We start from the raw sequence: 19,340 nt of genomic DNA on the forward strand, positions 1-19,340 counted from the left end.
CACTTTGATGTTTCCGGGTTTTCCGGTTCTAGACCCACTTTACTTGGAACCGAACCGAAATCGGTTCCTATATACCGGTCCGATTTTCGGTTCTACAAAATCTCGTTAACAAGTTCTGGGTTTTCCGGGTCCGGGTCCATCCGATCCGGGTTTGGACCCACTTTCATCCCTATGCGTAGGAATATCTAACAGTAGTGGTATAAAAAAATCCGATCAAATATAATAATATGAACCTAGAGATGGATTGATATTGGGTTTGATTCGTATCGTTTCAGACTGATATTTGACAAAACCCACGAAGCCCTTCAAATTTAGACAAACTCAAATATTTATAACTCTATTAGGCTTGAGAGCAAAAAATAAATAAATTAATAAATTAAGAAAAAAGAAAGACTTCATGACATAAACAAACATTTCATCCTACAAAGCATGGGCGTAGCTTTATTAGGGCGACGGGTTGTGCCCGTTCCCCTCCCCTGATTTTTTGGTTATAAATAATCCATATACATTAATTTTATACATATTTGCTTCTTTGTGACATATGTTTAATAGAGATTAGTACATACGTATTCCTTACTATGTATGCTTACATGTTAAATTCATCAATCTTAAGTAAGGCTTTGTAATAAATTTAATTTCTCGTGTTTAGTTTGATGTTTTTATATGTAGTCAATTGTAAATCAATACAACCATTTGTATTTTCGTAATAAATTATGTTTGCGACTGCAATAAAGTGTTTCTAACAAACTGGTCATGAGTTAATCTCAGACATATATTTTCTCGCCCGTCCTAAAAAAAAATTATGTTGGCAACTAAATTATTGTTTTTCCATATATAAGTCTTTTGATGCATAAATTAGGTTTCTAGACACGGATCAATAAATCACATAGCTTATATCCATAATTAATAATTCATAACAAATGTTCACATGAAAGTTGGGTAACAAGTTAAATCTTGCGTCATTATTTACACACAAATAATAATAAGAATCCAAATATATTGTGTGGTGATTAGAAATCTGCGATCCCAATCCACAAGTCTTCTGTTTCTCGAACAATCAAAGACTCACATGTCCCATTCTGGCTTCTTACTATAAATAGCAACTCCTCTTCATCTTCTTGAACCAACCTACTGTTCAAAGCCATCATCATCGTAATCATCTCATCTCATAGCTTTTACTTTACCTTTTAAGAAACATAAACCAACATATCTTTCTTCTGGTTATTAATTAGTTTTATCCTCCATATATGGCTACGGCTGCCGGAGCTGTAATCCGACCACTGGTAATCACCTTTTTTAAAAGATTTAATAGTATCATGGGTTGACCCGTCAAGACAGTTGTTTTTTATTTTTTATTTTTTTGTCTTCACATTAACAAACAAATGATAGTTTCAAACGTCGTTTACACAAGGTATATTAAAAAGATATTATATCCTCACCTGTCTATTATGGGTTAGAGTCCTTTTAACCATTTTCGCTAAATATGTTCTAGCTTCTTCTACATTTACATTGCATATCGCTCTTGTTCTCATCGTCTTTCTCTCTACCACATGTACATGCATACACACACACACACATTAATTACACATTTATAATGCGTCTTTTTCAGTCTTTCTCTCATCGTCTTTCTCTCAATCATGAGTCTTCATCGATCAGTTTAATCTGTTTTAGTAGCCTTAAAGAATTAACATAGAAATGGCGTCTATAACTATTTCTTTGTTGCAGTTGAACTTGAATGGTTCTGGTGGAAGAACTTTGCCTCCAACCTCAGCTTTCTTTGGTGGAGATATAAAAAAACTGGTCTTTAAACCAAAAACAAAGGCTTCAAGTGGGAAATTCAAGGTGGTTGCAGCCGAAGTTGATGAAGATAAGCAAACCAACAAGGACAGGTGGAGAGGACTTGCGTTTGATGAATCCGATGATCAACAGGACATTACCCGAGGGAAAGGAATGGTGGATACACTCTTTCAAGCTCCCATGGATAGTGGCACTCATTATGCCGTTTTGAGCTCCTATGAGTACCTAAGCACAGGCCTCCGGCAGTAAGTAATTTATATTTTCTACATCTCATATACTTCAATTGATATATAGTGGTTATATATTATTTTTGAGTTTCTTGTTGATCACGTCAAAATTAATGATATTACGTACTTATAGATACAACCTCGATAATACCATGGATGGATTCTACATTGCACCTGCTTTCATGGACAAGCTTGTTGTTCACATCACCAAAAACTTCATGACATTGCCAAATATCAAGGTACTAATTAAGTAATTAACTATGATATGTTTACTATTTAGTATGAGAATTAAATCCCAGTAAAACATACGTACCCTTATTATATCTTACTATTAGGGCGATTTACCTCAAATAACAACCAAATTTAATTACTACCAAAATAGGTTATGTAATTTACCGACTTGTATTTCTCTACCTATTCAGGCAATATATAACTTGTATTTTTAATTAGACAATTCAATTTTATACAAATAATTAACATCTTCATCTAAGGATTGTAGCAATGCAACTGCTCTATATTTTATTCAACCTCTAAGCAAGCATCCATGAGAAATTTAGAAACATTTAAAACAAAAATGGCAAACTAAAAATAAAAGTGCTAGAATTATTTAAACTAAACAAAGGCAAATGTACACTCGTTAGAAAACTATAAGTTAATTGTGATTATGAGTAAAACCTAAAGTATGTTGCTTATTTCGGTAACAATGGTAAGTTTATTGCTATATCTTGCAATTCTTTTCTAAATATTCTAAAATATGTACGATTTCAATTGTAGGTTCCTTTAATTTTAGGCATTTGGGGAGGCAAAGGTCAAGGAAAATCTTTCCAATGTGAGCTTGTATTTGCGAAAATGGGTATCAAGTAGGTTTTGCTCCTTCTAATGCTTTGAAGTTTGATCTATAGACCTGACCATAATTTCTAGTCTAATGTTCATATCGAATGTATAAATTAATCCAGCCCAATCATGATGAGTGCCGGAGAATTAGAAAGCGGAAACGCAGGTGAACCGGCGAAGTTAATCCGGCAAAGATACCGCGAAGCAGCAGACATAATCAGCAAAGGGAAAATGTGCGTCCTCTTCATCAACGATCTTGATGCAGGGGCCGGAAGAATGGGTGGAACTACTCAATACACAGTCAATAACCAGATGGTGAATGCCACCCTCATGAACATCGCCGATAATCCCACCAATGTCCAGCTTCCCGGAATGTACAACAAACAAGAAAACCCTAGGGTTCCGATCATCGTCACCGGTAACGACTTTTCCACTTTATACGCCCCTTTAATCCGTGATGGTCGTATGGAGAAATTCTACTGGGCACCTACTCGCGAAGATCGAATTGGGGTTTGCACTGGTATATTCAGATCTGATAATATCCCTAAAGACGATGTTGTCAAGCTTGTAGACACCTTCCCTGGTCAATCGATTGGTGAGTTCGTTGATGAAGTTCTGTAAAATATTTAGGAATACTTTGTTTCTTTGTTTTAATGGGGTTTTGTGCAGATTTCTTTGGTGCTTTGAGAGCGAGAGTGTATGATGATGAAGTTAGGAAGTGGATTTCGGGGATTGGAATTGAAGGAATTGGGAAGAGACTTGTGAATTCAAGGGAGGGACCTCCGACTTTTGAACAGCCGAAAATGACTATTGAAAAGCTTCTCGAGTATGGAAATATGCTTGTGAAGGAACAAGAGAATGTGAAGAGAGTTCAATTAGCAGACAAGTATTTGAAGGAAGCTGCACTTGGAGATGCTAATGAGGACGCCATTAAAAGTGGAGCCTTTTATGGTTAGCAAAGCTTTGTAGGATTGTAAATTGAATGAGTTTGTTAATAAGAGAGAGTTTTTTGGATTAAAACTTTTGATTGATGTAATGATGTTATGGATACAGGGAAAGCTGCGCAACAAGTTAATGTTCCTGTTCGTGAAGGCTGCACGGATCCTTCGGCAGAAAACTTTGATCCAACGGCTAGGAGTGATGATGGGAGCTGTGTGTATAAGTTGTAGATGGTGATCAAGGGCTTAGATTATCTGCAAATGCGATAGAAGCATTCTGTAATTATGTTATGGGTGCATATCGTGATATCGATTACTGTTTTGTATGCTAATGGCAGCAATAGTTAATTATGCATGGTGAAATGGTTTTACACTTGAAGAACTTTAATCGTATACCTTGATGATATGTTTGGTAGTATCAGAAAACATTGGCAGGATTTGTGACTTTCAAACTAAATTTTAACTTTCATCCAAAATTTCAGATTTGATATTGAAAATGGGATGAAAATTACTTACTTTTGTGCTCTGTGTAGCCAATTAGGGAGCACAACTGGAAATTTTACTAGTGGTTTTTGAACTTTTATTAAAAGAGTTGGGATAACGATGAAAAAACAACTATATTTTGTTTTTTTTTTTTTTTTTCGATTTAATCATTTAATTTTGATTTGTGTTAAAAAAAACCATTTATTTTTTGATAAATTTTCTACGGCTACCAGAGCTTTATTTGTACTTAAAAAACTATCAATTTTCATTTTGTGTTAAAAAACCATCCATAAATTGGTGGTTAAATCGAACTTTTGAAAAGAAGTATTTTTTTTAGTAATTAAAACCGATTATAATAAGTAATAGTGGTTGTGTTAAACATTTTACCAAAAATGATGGTTTTTTTTTTTAAATTATTAAAAATTTGATGGTTAAACTAAACTTTTGAGAGATATAGGTATTGTTTGTTTTGAAAGTGGTTATAGTTTTTTGTCTTTTATCAAGTTTGCAGAAAAAGACGTACACTTGCGAAATATCTATCCGCCAAAAGAAAACAATGCTCAAAAAATATTTTTATAGAAAAACATAGTGTTTTTTTGTCATTATCCCAAAAGAGTTAGGTTAAAGGGGATGAAAAAAAATTTGGGATGTTTGATATGTCTTTTAGGGTCCTATAAAAAAGTTAGGTATTAATCGGTTACTTTTGATATTATAATTAAAAGTCTTTGTATTTATCTTAATTATAGCCTCTAATTTAATCCCAGACATATTCATGCTAACTCAATCGGATCTGATTTTATCCTTATCAAACATTGAGGGGTATCACCCCGATGAACGGCAAAAGGTGAAAGTTCACATCCACCGATATAAACAAAAAAATGATCACAATTAAAAATAAATAAAATTTATATTTAAGATATTTATGAGTCGCTATTTTTTTAGCCGCTAAATCTTGTTTCGCTGTTTTATGAAATATTATTAGTAAAAAAACATGTTAACCTTTAAAAAGAAATAATCTTTACACCTCATTTTTATAATATTTATTGGTTTGATTCGTGATTTTGTTTTTTCTTCTTCGTCTTTATATGCATTAGGCCATATTATTCAATGGCCGGCAATTCAATGTCGCCATGTTGCTTCTTTTTGTCTATATCATGAGACTTTATTTATTCCACTAAGATGACAAATTTTCATATTGATCTACAACAAAATATTAATTATAAGACATATAAGAGCAAAGACGTCGACTATAAGAATTTACCTTATTTAAAATGTTAGAATATACTCGATTATTCCCAAGTTGCAGACCATTCACCCAACATATTAGATTTCAAATCTTGGCATTATTTATAGGACCTTAACCTACATATACAAGTGTATGTTAAGGTGTCTAATTCTCATTTCTTCTTCTACTTATATAAGTGTGTAAAAGTATTTGGTTTTTGCTTTGTCTAGTAAAATTTCAATGGCGGGGGAGAAGGAGCAAAATAAACCGTGTCTTGAAGCCCAACAAACAAGGCCATGTAAGTTCACTTACGATCTTTTTCTTTGTTTACTAGATGATATATATACACCTATCGTTTGAATTTTAGGACTCATTTTGTAAGTAATTATTGAAGTATGCTAAAAGTATTGTGATCTTTTGTGGATGAATGATATACGTACAATGCAGCTGTGAAGACAACATGGCCAGAACTCGTGGGGATGAAAGCTGAAGATGCAGAAAAAAAGATAAAGGAAGAGATGTTGGGTGCTATGGTCCATGTAGTTCCTCAAGATACTTTTCTTACAATGGAATTCAGGTCAAATCGAGTCAGGTTATTCGTTGATTCTTCTCAAAATGTTGTCAGGGCACCAAGAATAGGCTAAATCTCATGGTCAGCCTCATCAACTCAAGATTGAATTGTGCTGATCCAATGCTTTATTTATATATACTATGTACACTCGACACTAGCTTTCATGTATCTCTTACCCGTGTTTATTTGAATCTATGATCGAATTAATGTAACTTACAAACACAAATACCCAACTCAATAACTAATCGGATAATGTCATAATGGTTTATTTATGAAAATGTCGATTTTACCCTTGACAAGATTTTGGTTTGTTTATGAAAATGAAGACAAGATTTTGGTTTGTTTATGAAAATGAAGACGACAAGACTCGAACCGCAATCTCATATTCACAAATCCACAAGTTTACCACTAGGCTGAAAGCCTACTTGTGTTTTACATAAGGAAGGTAATTTGTACACAACAGTTTTTTGTCGTACACAACAATTTATGCATTATAGAGTTGTACAGTACAATATTTTAAAACATCAATTGTTGTGTATGGAGAAAAAATTATTGTGTATAAGTCATCTCCCTTTATATAAATATCATATATATTACCACTTAAACAATTTCAATACACTTATTATTATTATTATTATTATTATTATTATTATTATTATTATTATTATTATTATTATTTCTTCGAATTTTCAATATTTTTTATTATCAATATAAAAACTTTTTGGAATACATTTATTATTATTATTATTATTATTATTATTATTATTATTATTATTTTCTTCAAATTTTCAATATCATTATGTATTTTTTTTTTTTATCAATATAAAAACTATTTTTTGTTGTTCGTATTCTCACTATAAATGCATTTTTTTTTGTATTATTAATATAAGTATTTTTTTTTCATACTTTCAATATAAATAGTTAAATACATATATTTTGTATTTTTCAATATAAATACTTATATACCTTATATCAATAAAACTGTGTTTTTTCATATTTTCAATATAAATACATAGATTTCGTTTATAGTATATAAATATGTATTTTTGTATTATTCACTTTATGAATGCGAATTTGAATTATTCGGTCGAGAATATGTTTATTTATAACGCATTTAAAATGTATTTATACATTTATCAAATTTATATAATATATACGAAATCTACATATTTATATTGAAAATACGAATAAATATAGTTATATTGATATAAGACATATAGGTATTTATATTGAAAATACAAAATATATGTATTTAACTATTTATATTGAAAATACAAAGAAAAAAAGAATAGTTATATTGATAATACGAAAAAATGCATTTATAATGAAAATACGAGAAAACAATATATATATATATATATATATATATATATATATATATATATATATATATATATATATATATATATATATATATATATATATATATATATATGTATGTATATATATATAATAAAGAAAATACATAATTATATTGAAAATTCGAAGAAATAATAATAATAATAATAATAATAATAATAATAATAATATTAATCAAAATCAAAATCAAAAATATATTCAAATTGTTTAAGTGGTATACAATATATATGATTTTTTCTAGATAGGAAACACAAGAAACCTTTGAGATTAGGGGTAAACTTGTGGCTTTGTGACTTTGAGGTGACTTTGAAGAGGCAAAGGCACATCATCAAATCTAGCCTAATCAGCAAACATGTGGCTTGCCACTTGTACAGGTAACCGGTTTAACCTGTAAGAAGGGAAAATTTGAAAAAAGTATTACAAGTTTGCGGTATAAACGAACTAAAATCTCGTCAAATGGTAAAACCGACATTTTAAGCCTAACTTGAGATTTATTATAACTTAACATTTGTTTAATTAAATAACTCAACACAAAAATGATCAGCTCAAGTTTATTATGACATTTTTCCTTGTTTAATTAAATAAGTCAACACAAAAATTATCAAACATGATCAATTTTCACCCCTAAAGAAGGAAATGTACATCTAGTAACGAGAAGGAATTGCCAATTTTCACCCCTAAAGAAGGAAGTGTACATCTAGTAGCGACAGGGGAATAAGGGGTGGGGTGGGAGGTGTGTGCCCTTTGGAATTTTATTAGACAAAACTTCAAAAATGGTCCCTGTGGTTTTCGAAAATATCAAGTTTAGTCCCTAAGTTCAAAAAACCTCATAGATCGTCCCTGTGGTTTCAAAACTTTTAACATTTGGTCATTCCGGCTCACTCCGTTACCATTTAACCGTTACATCGGGGTTATTTTTGTCATTTCATACCTGGGGACCATTTATGAAGTTTTTATTACTTTTTTTAAAATAAATAAATAAATTTAATATGCAAGGGTCCCACCTATCTCTCTATCTCTATAGAAGACGTCGACAACGATGTTGAAATCGAGAAATGGGTCAAAGCAATTAACATGGTTGTTCGAGTTTTGTACCCTAGCGAGCGACGCCTCTGCAATCGCGTCTTCGGTTACTCCTCCGCTACTGCCACCGCCGCCGATCTCTCCTTCATGGATGTATGTAGGGTTTCCACCATGGAGCTGCTTAATTTCGCTAATGGAATCGCCATGGGGAGCAGAGCACCAGAGAGACTATTCAAAATTCTCGATGTATACGAAGCCGTGAAGGATCTATTATCGGAATTCGAGGTATTATTTTCCGATCAATATTGTTTATTCTTAAGAAACGAGGCCATAGGCTTTTATTCTTAGAAACCCACAAAGATCGTTGAAAAAAAAACAAACACCCATATGAGAAAGTTGGTTATGAAGGAATTGTTCTTGTTCTTGCTCAAATCAAGACTTGTTCAAGTGGAGGAAGGGAGAACTTGGTGATAATCAAACTTCACAGCAGTGGCGGTGATGGGGAGTTTGGTGATGGTGGGTCACGACTGGAAGGTAGTGTTCGGTGGTGTTCAGTGGTCATAACAACAACTACACAGGTGGTGATTAATTATCAGAACAGGAGGGGGAAAGAGAGGTTAAGATGGCGGAGTAGTGCTTTGGCTCACCGGCAGTCACCTTCGACTAGAGAAGTCCCCGACGAAACTGTTTTGGTCACCGGTAGGTTACATCAGTGAGTAGTGGGGTGTTTGGGGGTTGAGCTTCGATGGGAAGGGATCTGTTGGAGGTTAGGATGGAGGCAACAACCTCCTCCCTCTCATCTTCGCATTTTCTGGCGAAAGGAGGACCACCCACCTCCGGTGGGTGAGTCTTGGCAGTCTAATGAAGAAGAAATGGGGACAACAATAGCAAGTATTGGGTTGTTTGTGTGGTGCTAGACGAAGAAGAAAACGGGGGGGGGGGGGGGGGGGGGGGAGAGTGAGAGAGAGAGAGATAGAGAGAGAGAGGAGGAGGGATCATTGCATATTAAATTTATTTATTTGTTTAAAAAAAAGTAATAGAAAACCTCATAAATCGTCCCTGGGTAATAAAATGCCCCTGACTTAACGGTTAAATGGTAACGGAGTGAGCCGGAATGACCAAATGTTAAAAGTTTTGAAACCATAGTGACGATCTATGAGGTTTTTTGAACTTATGGACTAAACTTGATATTTTCGAAAACCACAGGGACCATTTTTGAAGTTTTGTCTAAAATATAAAGATGTAAAATGATATTTATAAAATAAAACAGTTTTTTATTTTTTTATTTTTTAAGTTTGACGGAAACCAAATCACTACAAGAAAAATCCTTATTAGTGACCATTTTTAGTGACGATCAAAAATATAGTCACTAATAATATCAGTTAATGACCACAAATTTAGTGGTCACTGAATTTTGGTAATGCTACAAATTTAGTGACTAATTTTATAATGGTCGTCATTCACCCGTCACTAAACGGTAGAAGTAAAACAAAAATATATTTTTAGCATAATAAAAGGTATTAGTGACTAAAAAGGTGGTCACTAAATTAAAGACTTAGTGACCAAAACAAAGTTGTCACTGAATTGAAGACTTTTGAATATTAATGACCAAAAATAATAATCACTGGTTATTTTTATACACATGGGCTGAAAAAAAGATAGCAATCGTCGTTGTCTGTGAATTAAACAAAAAAAATTTAAGTTCCACACTACACATTTATTTTAACACCATATGAACTTTTCAGCACTTATATATATATATATATATATATATATATATATATATATATATATATATATATATATATATATATATATATATATATATATATATATATATATATATTAAACAGATAATTAAAGCTCAAGCTTCTTAGAAACAATACTTACGGTTAAAAAAGTTATCTTCTTTTTACCTGTTACCAGCTTCTTTTTTTACTGTATATATTTATTCATTTCTTTTTCCACTTATGTCTTTAATTATTTTCTCGACTAGTCCACTTCCATTTTTTCAACCCCTAGTTTTGCTTTTTATGTTTACCCTTCCACCGCTTCAATGACCCACTGCTTTCTGTATTCCTTTTCCTCAAAGCCGATCTACCGTGTTGTACTTCTCTCGCTCGATTCTTCCTCGATTGAAACTCTTTGCCGCCTTGTGACATATGTTTTCCAGAGAGAATCGACTGCACCTCCACCTCCGCTCCCCCTGTACATCGATGCTTCCCACCACCACCGACAATCGAAAACAGAATCAGGGTTTATGTGGGAAGCCGTACTATCACAGCCGGCCTCCACCACTTCTTTTGTGTGTCTCCTTGGGATATGCTCTTCATATTCAATTTTGAATTTGATTTTGGTTTTATTTTGTTGTACCACACTAATTTAAAATACAATTAGTTGTGAGGTGGTTGTTTACAGGATTAACACCAAACGTACGCCACCACCACCAGGAAGCAGTTACTATCCATACTTTCGGATTGTTAGGTGATGATGCATCTGCTCAATCCGGTGTTCCTATTTTCGATGTGGTGTGCTGCTATTGTAATTGCACCCCAAGTGTTTGTTAAAATGCCCAGGTTAGTTTTTTTTTTATTTTTTGGTATGTTCCAGCCAAAACATATGCTTAACTGTGTAACATAGAACTTCATTTCACCACTTCAAGATTGGATTCATCTCAAAATACATAATGCTATTTCAATAGAAGTTGTGGTATTTCCCTTTTATAGTTAGAAGTTAGTACTGCCAACTTCATGCAGTTCTCAGTTGTAGTAGTCCTATTGAATTTGCAGCAATTGTAGTCATTTTAAATTTAGATTCAATTTTTGGGCTCTGATTGAAACCCTTAAATCTTTGTAACTATTGTTTCAAATATTTCCGGTAATTTTTTTAAATTAAGGTATTGTCTCCCTTTTATGTTATTAACCCTTTAAATAACATGAGTTATTAACATAATTTGGATTAAAATATGTGTATTAGGCTGGATGAGCATGTGATATATATGATATATCATTCAGTACCAAAGGATATCATGCCTACTGCAAGATGTACTAAAAGCAATGTAGGAGTGGCATTTTTGTCATTTATGTTCCACTTTATCAAGAGGTTTAATCAAGGGACCATATGGTTTATATACATATAGTATGAAGTTTCGCCTCTGTACTAGCTTTCCATTCTATTTCTAAACGCTTAACAAAATTTTATTTGTTTAGATTTTAATTCCTTTCAAAACATTCTGCAAACCAAACAACCCTTATAATGCACCTTTCTTATTTGTTAGAAATATCATGCCCGGTTAACGTATGCATCGGTTTACTTGCAGAGAATCAACATAAAGAAAATCAACAGCCATCCATGGTTCCTTAAGAACTTGCCTCTGTAACTAATGGAAGCAACATAATTTGGTAAGATTTTTTTTTTTTTTACATTTAATTTCAAAAATTGTATACACATTTCATTGGCTTGCAACAAACAATGTTAATTAGAGGGACTAAAAACATTATGAAACGTTAGAATATGGACCAAATTTGATTCTTTCTTGATATTTTTGGGCCACATTCCAAGGAAAAATGACTGTTATTGGGACCAAAATCGTAAATATGAGATGTACTCAAGGACAAAAAAATGTCATTTTACTTTGAATGGGGACCATTACAACAAATAACAATGTACTTTCGATTATTTTCTCTTAAACACTATTTAAAAACCTTTATTAAATAAAGTTTAATAAAATCAAACGGTGGAATAGGTGTGCTTGCTTTTCTAAGATGACACTATGACTGAGGGGTAGATTTGTAAAAATACATAGCAAATGTCTTAAATGGTGGAATATGTGTGCTTTCTTATTTCTTTATTATCTGATCTCTTTTTACAAGAATTGCTAAATGGGTATGTGTTGGTGTTCTGGGTTAATTGCTCCTAAGTCTTTTTTTAGGTAAATAAAATTTACTTTCAAAATGCCCATGAAATCATAGCACATGTCTATATTACCCATTGATGGTGATAAGCGATTCTTTTTTTTTTTCTTGCTACAATTCAAGTACTTCCTCAAAGATCTAGTGAAATATGATGTCAAATATCAAGTAACATAACGAAAGGAAACAAAAAACAGGTTAGTCATTATAACATTATAATATCAGATAAGGCTGCTCTTGAAGTTGAACCTATAGTTTCCCCGCTTATAAATGAGAAGAAAAGATGGTACATGATTGCCAAAGGTATGTACTTTCATCCATTCCAGTTTTGATGAACAATAATCTATTATGGGGCATAGTAAAAATATATTTTGTTATCATAAAGTTCTATAACATTTGAAAAGTAGTATATGTTCTGCTTTAAAGTTCTTTTATCTTGTTATATAAAAGTATATAATGAATGTTACCCATTTAACATGCAGTTTAAAGAAAGTAAAGTCTCCAACATAAAGGCTCCAAAACTCCACCCTAACCCCAACTACACCTTCTATGATTCGAGCATAAGAGTTTCAATCAAGTCTTGGAACCGAGTTTCCTAGTTATGTAAAGATGACGGAATCACAAGTTACCTATGGGTTTTGGATGGTATTTCCTCTTTCTTTAACTAATGAACAAAATATGATAGCAATATTCATATCAATTTATAGTAAACAGTTACCATTGTTTGTTTGAGTTTGTTTGATTTTTTAGAAATCAGTTGTCCCCATTGAAGACCATGAATTTGAAGAAGAACAGGATTCTGATTCCACATTATTCCATAACAAGGTAAAAAAAATCACATGTGTATGATTTTCAAAAAATCAAGAAACTAGGTTTATGATGGGGAACGTAAGTAAAAAATATTGTTTTTCATATATGTGGTGATTAGAATGGCAGGATATGACAGGTCTAGTGGTAGATATGCTCAAAATCTTAGATAAAGGTTACTCAAGAAGCAGCACAAGGCACTAATGAGACAAATCTATTTATATTTTTTATGGTAAAGATGTTGAATCCATCTTTGAATATCCTACTTTGTATATTTTTTTAGTCATTGAAGTATCGTACACTCTAGGTTCTATTAAATTTGTGAACAATTTATGTTTATTATGTCATGAGATTAATTTTGATACAGAGATCATATTATATCTTTACCATTGACTAGTTTCCTGCTAGTTACTTAAATTGGTTAAATATAAGAAATAGCAACAAAAATCAGTGATGAACTTCTTCCGTAACTAATCAGACGAAATCAATGACGACTTTATACGGTCACTAATCAGATGAGATAGTGATGACTTTTTATGGTCACTGTTCGAATAGTGACGGCTTTTTCTGGTCACCGATTAGATAAGACAGTGACGACTTTCATTGATTAGTGAGGACATTTAGTGACGAAACGGGTTGTCACAAATTTAGTGACCAGTATATTTTCGTCACTGTGTAGTGACTGCTTTTATATTTCGTCACGAATCAGTTTTTGTGACGGACCTATAGTGACGAAAAATGACGACCAAAAGTTTGGTCACTAAATCGTTTAGTGACAACTCTTTCTATTGTTAGTGACCATTTTGTTTTCGTCACTAAGTGACATTTTTTTTGTAGTGAATATATAACAAAGCTAGTTTAAAATGACAAAATCTGCGATCAAAGAATACTCAAACAAAAGGGACAATTTTTTTTATCAAATGACATTTGGAGACTAATATATGTATGGATTGAAAGAAGATGGATGTGAGGATATGCAAGTCTCCTTGTAGCCAATATATGTATAATATATATTTAAAAGTATGATGGATGTGTGAATAGACATTCAAAAACAAAGAAGTTTTTGTTTCAGTTTTCTCTAAAGTTTAATAATAAAGATAAAAAGTATGAGAGTAAAAGTGTTACTTCACATGGGCTAAATTCGAATAAAGTTGGTGATAAAAATTATTTTCCCAATAAAATGAAACCGAAAAAGGTACTTGAACCAAAATATTTTGTAACATTCACTATAACGTATTAACAATTTTGATGATTCTGTGTAATTATAAAAACTCAAAAGTTGTTAACCGCTTCACCTTAATCTTATATTTTAATAGTTTGATTCATGAGGTTATTCTTTGGATAATATAAAATTGATCAAGTCATATTATGATATTTAACAGATTTATTATGTTTTTACAATAATTTGAAATAATCACCAATTTCATTATTTAATGCTACTAGTAAGAAAGGTAACGAGTTTGAAAAATATTACCTAATATAGTGATAAGTCATTTTTCTGATCACCCTTCGCTTTTTCCTTGTTGGTCTTTATAAGATAATTATTCGTCTAATAATTCAATAGCCATTAGTTATATCTTGTCCCCATCCATATGACGTACGTGGCTTTTTTGATCAACTTTTTATCATGAAAAATCGATATGGTCATTGGTCTGCAACAAAATATTATAACAGCCCATTTATCAGCTAATATATATAGAAGTGTGTTAGCTATTTAGCTCTCATTACTTCCTCTATAATGTATACAAGTTTGTAATTTGGGAACGTCAATAACTTTCATAGATGAAAATGCCAGCGTTCAAACAAACTTTTGTTTGGGTATCATTTCTTCTTCTCCTTTCTTCTTCTATAATTTATAAAATTATGTTAAAGCATTGGATTCCCAATAACTTCAATAAAATCGCAATGGCCGATGAGAAGAAGAACCTGCAACTCACATTCCCTGAGGTAGTTTGGGACCCCGATCCATGTAAGTTGATTTCCAATCTTCTTTCAATTCAGTATAACATCATCACATATATGAATATGAATGGATTGGTTGATTGTTAGTTTCGTAAGTAATTGAAATGTAGTGCAAAGTGATGTCGATGAATGATACAATGCAGTTTTGAAGATGACCTTGCAAGAACTCGTGGGGATGAAAGGAGAAGATGCAGCAAAGAAGATAGAGGAAGAGATGTTGGGTGCTACTGTCCACGTAGTTCATGAAGATAGTGATGTTACAGTTGGTTACAAGTTGGATCAAGTCAAGTTAATCCTTGACTCCTCCGAAACTGTTGTCGCGATAAATCTTATAATCGCTAAACTATAGTTGGTTATATATTTTGCATATGAGTAATGCTTATATATATGTATCATTTGTTCATGATGTTTATTTAAATAAATAGTAGTTGAGTACTCTACTTTTATGTATTTGCCTTGCGAATAATTGTCTTATTTTTCAATTTATTTGTTCCAGTTTTGTGTTTTTTCTCATTTCAGTTTAGTTAAACTTCAACATTTCACTACATTATAAAGACCATTAAGTATGTCTATAAACTATATAAACTATTTGATAACATTTTATATATAACTTCAATTTCGGATTTTTACATTCTTTTTTTTTGGTCTTTATTCTTCTGCCTATAGAGTTTCCAGGTCTAGAGATATATTTTATTTATTTTTATATCACTTTATAAAAGTTGTATAATATTATAAAATTTAAAGCAATAGTTTTGAAGAAAAAGATTTGCCTTAGAAATGCATAATCGATCACGAGTTACGTACAAAAAACATTTACTCCGTATAATATATCATACTATATTTTGTAATATTTTATATTATATCATAACAAATAAAAAATCTTGTTTGGGTAGAATCTTGGACAACATTAAGAAAAATAGGTTTCTTTTAAGCAGGGGTGTTCACGGGGCGGTTCGGTTCGGATAGTAATAAAATTGTGAACCATGACCACGGGGCGGGTACCTCATGCGCACTAACCGAAACCGAACCGTATTGACAAAAAAACCGAACCGAACCGAACCGTATGAAAGCGGGTAACCACGGTTCGGTTCACGGGTACCCGGTAAAATATAAAAAATTAAATTCAATTGAAACTACAAACTCCATTTTAGTTATCTCTTTTTTAAAATTAGCAAGTTAAAGAGTTTAAAAAAAAACATAATGAAGTTTAAAAAACATAATGAATTTCAAATATCATATATTATAAGCTCTCTAATAAATACAATAATAAAAATAACAAGAAAAGCAAATGAATTTAGAATTACAAAATTGGAGTGTCGATATGGATTTTCGTTTAGGATATAGATTATCAAACGGTTCGGTTCGGGTATCCGCGGATACCTAAATATGAAAACCAAAAACCGACCCGTTGATATTCGGTTTTTTCGGTTTCGGTTTTTTTAGGTTACGGTTTTTTTCGGTTTCGGTTTTTTCGGTTTCGGATTGACCGGTTCGGCTCGGTTTTTCGGTTTTGCGGTTTTTTTGCACACCCCTACTTTTAAGCTCTTTACCCCTCTTTATAGCAAAGATGCTATAAGTGCCATCGGCTTTAACACATTATTCCGGTGTAAAACATAAAATACAAAGTTATTTTGTTAATTAAGTTAAGAGCGTAAAGGTTTATAGGTATTTGACAATTGATTATTGATGATTATTTTATGAGATTTTAAAATCCCCTGCTCATTTTTTCTATCTATCATCTTATTACTTTAGATAATGATATATGTAATAAAAATTTATTAATTTTATTAAGCAAAATATCATAATCTTAATTATGTAGAAAAATAATAGAAAGAAAAAAAAATAGAAATTTGTTATGAAATATTAGTTTGTGAATAACCATTGGATTCTCCATTTCTCCCATAACTCTCCATCATTATTTAGCATTAGTAACAATCATTTCAATGTGTTTTATGAATGTAATAATACACCATCATAATGTGCATTCATATTATAGCTCATCTTTTATCTTATTTAGATAGTATAAATAGTGAGCCATATGTATTAGGCACTTGATGTATTCATCACAAGTATTGGAATAAAAGTTCTCTCTACTCTTATTTCTTTCTTTAGTTTATAATTTATATTGTTATTTGATCATATTTTATAACACGATATTAGCACGAGGCTCTACCATAGAGTTCCAACTTCTTGCCGTTCTTGTCGTTGTCAGGTATATATATATATATATATATATATATATATATATATATATATATATATATATATATAATTTTTGTTTTCAAAGTTCATATGTATAATGCTCACAAGTTATATAATGCTCACAAGTAATCTTATGATACTTCTTAACTAACAATCCTCTAATATACAACTCTTTATTTTGATTAGTACTTTCACTATGGCAAACATTAGCAAACTTGAGTTTATGGCTCTTGACATTAGTGGAAAAAATTATTTATCATGGATCCTTGATGCTGAAATCCACCTTGATGCTATGGGTCTTGGAAACACCATAAAGGATGTAAATCCTTTAAATGAAGCATCAAGCCAAGAAAAGGCTAAGGCGATGATTTTCCTTCGCCACCATCTCGATGAAGGATTAAAAGCTGAATACCTCACTGTCAAAGATCCAGTTGATCTTTGGAATAATCTGAAAGAGAGGTATGACCATCAAAAAACGGTGATACTTCCTAGAGCTCGTTTTGATTGGTTACACCTTCGGCTACAAGATTTTAAATCTGTGAGTGAGTATAATTCGGCCATGTTCAAAATTACTTCCCAACTAAAACTATGTGGTGAGACTATAACTGATGAAGACATGCTAGAGAAAACCTTCTCTACTTTTCATGCCACTAACATGCTCCTGCAGCAGCAATATCGTGAGAAAGGTTTTAAAAAATATTGTGAATTAATCTCATGTCTTCTTGTGGCTGAACAAAATAATGAGCTCTTAATGAAAAATCACCAATCACGTCCGACCGGTTCTAGTCCATTCCCTGAAGTGAATGCGACATCATCTAATTATAACGGTCAAGGGTCTAACCGTGGCCGTGGCCGTGATCATGGTCGAGGTCGTGGACGTGGTGGAGGCCGTCATAATAATCGTCCCAACAATAATAATAATAATATAATTAACCACCAGAAGTGGGAAAAAAACAAAAACCCACATCCTAATGATAAAAGTGGTCAAGGCAAGAAGAAAGTTGAAAATGTTTGTCACCGATGTGGAATGACCGGTCATTGGTCACGTACATGTCGCACTCCAAAGCATTTTGTTGATCTTTATCAAGCTTCTCTAAAATATAAAGAAGGAAAAAATGCGGAAACAAATTTTGTTCAAAATTATTTTTCCGAAGATCAACTAGGAATGAGACATTTGGATGTCGCCGATTATCTTGCCAACACGGAAGGGACAAACGGTGTTATGAATGGTGATGGAAGTACCCAATTTTTCCCATAAAATGAGATGGATATGGCATATCATGAAATTGTTGGTTTTCTAGTATCATTTTATTTTTGCATTATGTTTGTTTAAAGTCATTGTCATGGTCAAGAATAATATGTAGTTTTGTTTAATGTCGTTTATGATTTTTATGTTATAGTCGTTTCATCAGAAGAGATCTCGATGATTCTTCTCAAAATAATAATATATGACTTTATTTATCTAAGTTGAATATTTCTTATTTCTTATTATTTTATTATATATTTTTATTTTGAAGAGAAATATGGATATTCGCAAAAGAAATGAGGAAGATATATGTCTTGCAGATAGTACAACAACACATAGCATTTTTAATAATAAAAAATATTTTGCTTACTTATCAATTGGAGAAGCAAATGTTAATACAATAACGGGTAGTGCAAAAATGATTGAAGACTCCGGAAGAACGAATATCATATTACCACAAGGGACAATAATTATAATTAGAGATGCATTATTTTCATCGAAATCACCAAGAAATTTATTAAGTTTTAAGGATATTCGGTCCAACGGATATCATGTTGAAACAACCAATGATGGTGATGAAGAGTATCTCAATATTACGAAAATGATATCGGGTAAGAAAAGTCTTTTGGAAAAATTATCCATATTGTCCTTCGGATTGTATTATACAAATATTAGAATGATTGAATCTCATGCTATTGAAAATAAAAGGTATGATAACATCTACAAAGTTTGGCATGACCGTTTGGGCCATCCCG

The 19,340-nt window shown here is 32.0% G+C and overlaps 2 protein-coding genes and 2 long non-coding RNA genes across 16 annotated transcripts; all 4 read left to right on the forward strand.

Annotated features, from left to right (window-relative positions):
* Positions 1–1,135: 1,135 nt before the first annotated feature.
* Positions 1,136–4,189, forward strand: LOC145047864 (ribulose bisphosphate carboxylase/oxygenase activase 2, chloroplastic-like). Its single transcript, XM_078996224.1, has 8 exons — positions 1,136–1,152; positions 1,233–1,283; positions 1,726–2,042; positions 2,158–2,263; positions 2,799–2,884; positions 2,981–3,453; positions 3,528–3,809; positions 3,912–4,189. The coding sequence occupies exons 2-8, from the start codon at positions 1,248–1,250 to the stop codon at positions 4,025–4,027; spliced, it is 1,416 nt and encodes a 471-aa protein (XP_078852350.1). The 5' UTR covers positions 1,136–1,152; positions 1,233–1,247; the 3' UTR covers positions 4,028–4,189.
* A 6,273-nt stretch (positions 4,190–10,462) lies between these two features.
* Positions 10,463–13,541, forward strand: LOC145047865 (uncharacterized). 13 transcript variants are annotated; one of them, XR_013682500.1, is made up of 7 exons: positions 10,463–11,033; positions 11,434–11,595; positions 11,777–11,858; positions 12,495–12,671; positions 12,851–13,013; positions 13,102–13,193; positions 13,297–13,541. It is a non-coding gene; the product is annotated as an uncharacterized LOC145047865 (long non-coding RNA). The 13 variants fall into 13 exon arrangements; XR_013682498.1 differs by having other exon boundaries at positions 13,119–13,193; XR_013682488.1 differs by having other exon boundaries at positions 12,851–13,193.
* Positions 13,542–14,847: 1,306 nt separating this feature from the next.
* On the forward strand, positions 14,848–15,572 carry LOC144998096 (uncharacterized). The gene is made up of 2 exons (XR_013660115.1): positions 14,848–15,144; positions 15,281–15,572. It is a non-coding gene; the product is annotated as an uncharacterized LOC144998096 (long non-coding RNA).
* A 1,963-nt stretch (positions 15,573–17,535) lies between these two features.
* Positions 17,536–18,597, forward strand: LOC145046693 (uncharacterized). The gene has a single exon (XM_078994973.1). The coding sequence runs from the start codon at positions 17,536–17,538 to the stop codon at positions 18,595–18,597; it is 1,062 nt and encodes a 353-aa protein (XP_078851099.1).
* The last annotated feature ends 743 nt before the right edge of the window (positions 18,598–19,340 follow it).

Source organism: Lactuca saligna, chromosome 5, assembly GCF_052625555.1.
Source record: "Lactuca saligna cultivar CGN05327 chromosome 5, ASM5262555v1, whole genome shotgun sequence".
Classification (NCBI taxonomy): domain Eukaryota; kingdom Viridiplantae; phylum Streptophyta; class Magnoliopsida; order Asterales; family Asteraceae; genus Lactuca; species Lactuca saligna.

What these genes read in the sequence shown, in the direction of transcription:
- LOC145047864 (XM_078996224.1), top strand. Translation starts at nt 1,248, where the DNA reads ATGGCTACGGCTGCCGGAGCTGTAATCCGACCACTG. An exon ending in GAGCTGTAATCCGACCACTG is followed by an intron (nt 1,284 to 1,725) that starts GTAATCACCTTT and finishes TCTTTGTTGCAG; the next exon opens with TTGAACTTGAATGGTTCTGG. An exon ending in CTTCCCTGGTCAATCGATTG is followed by an intron (nt 3,454 to 3,527) that starts GTGAGTTCGTTG and finishes GGTTTTGTGCAG; the next exon opens with ATTTCTTTGGTGCTTTGAGA.
- LOC145046693 (XM_078994973.1), top strand. Translation starts at nt 17,536, where the DNA reads ATGGCAAACATTAGCAAACTTGAGTTTATGGCTCTTGACATTAGTGGA.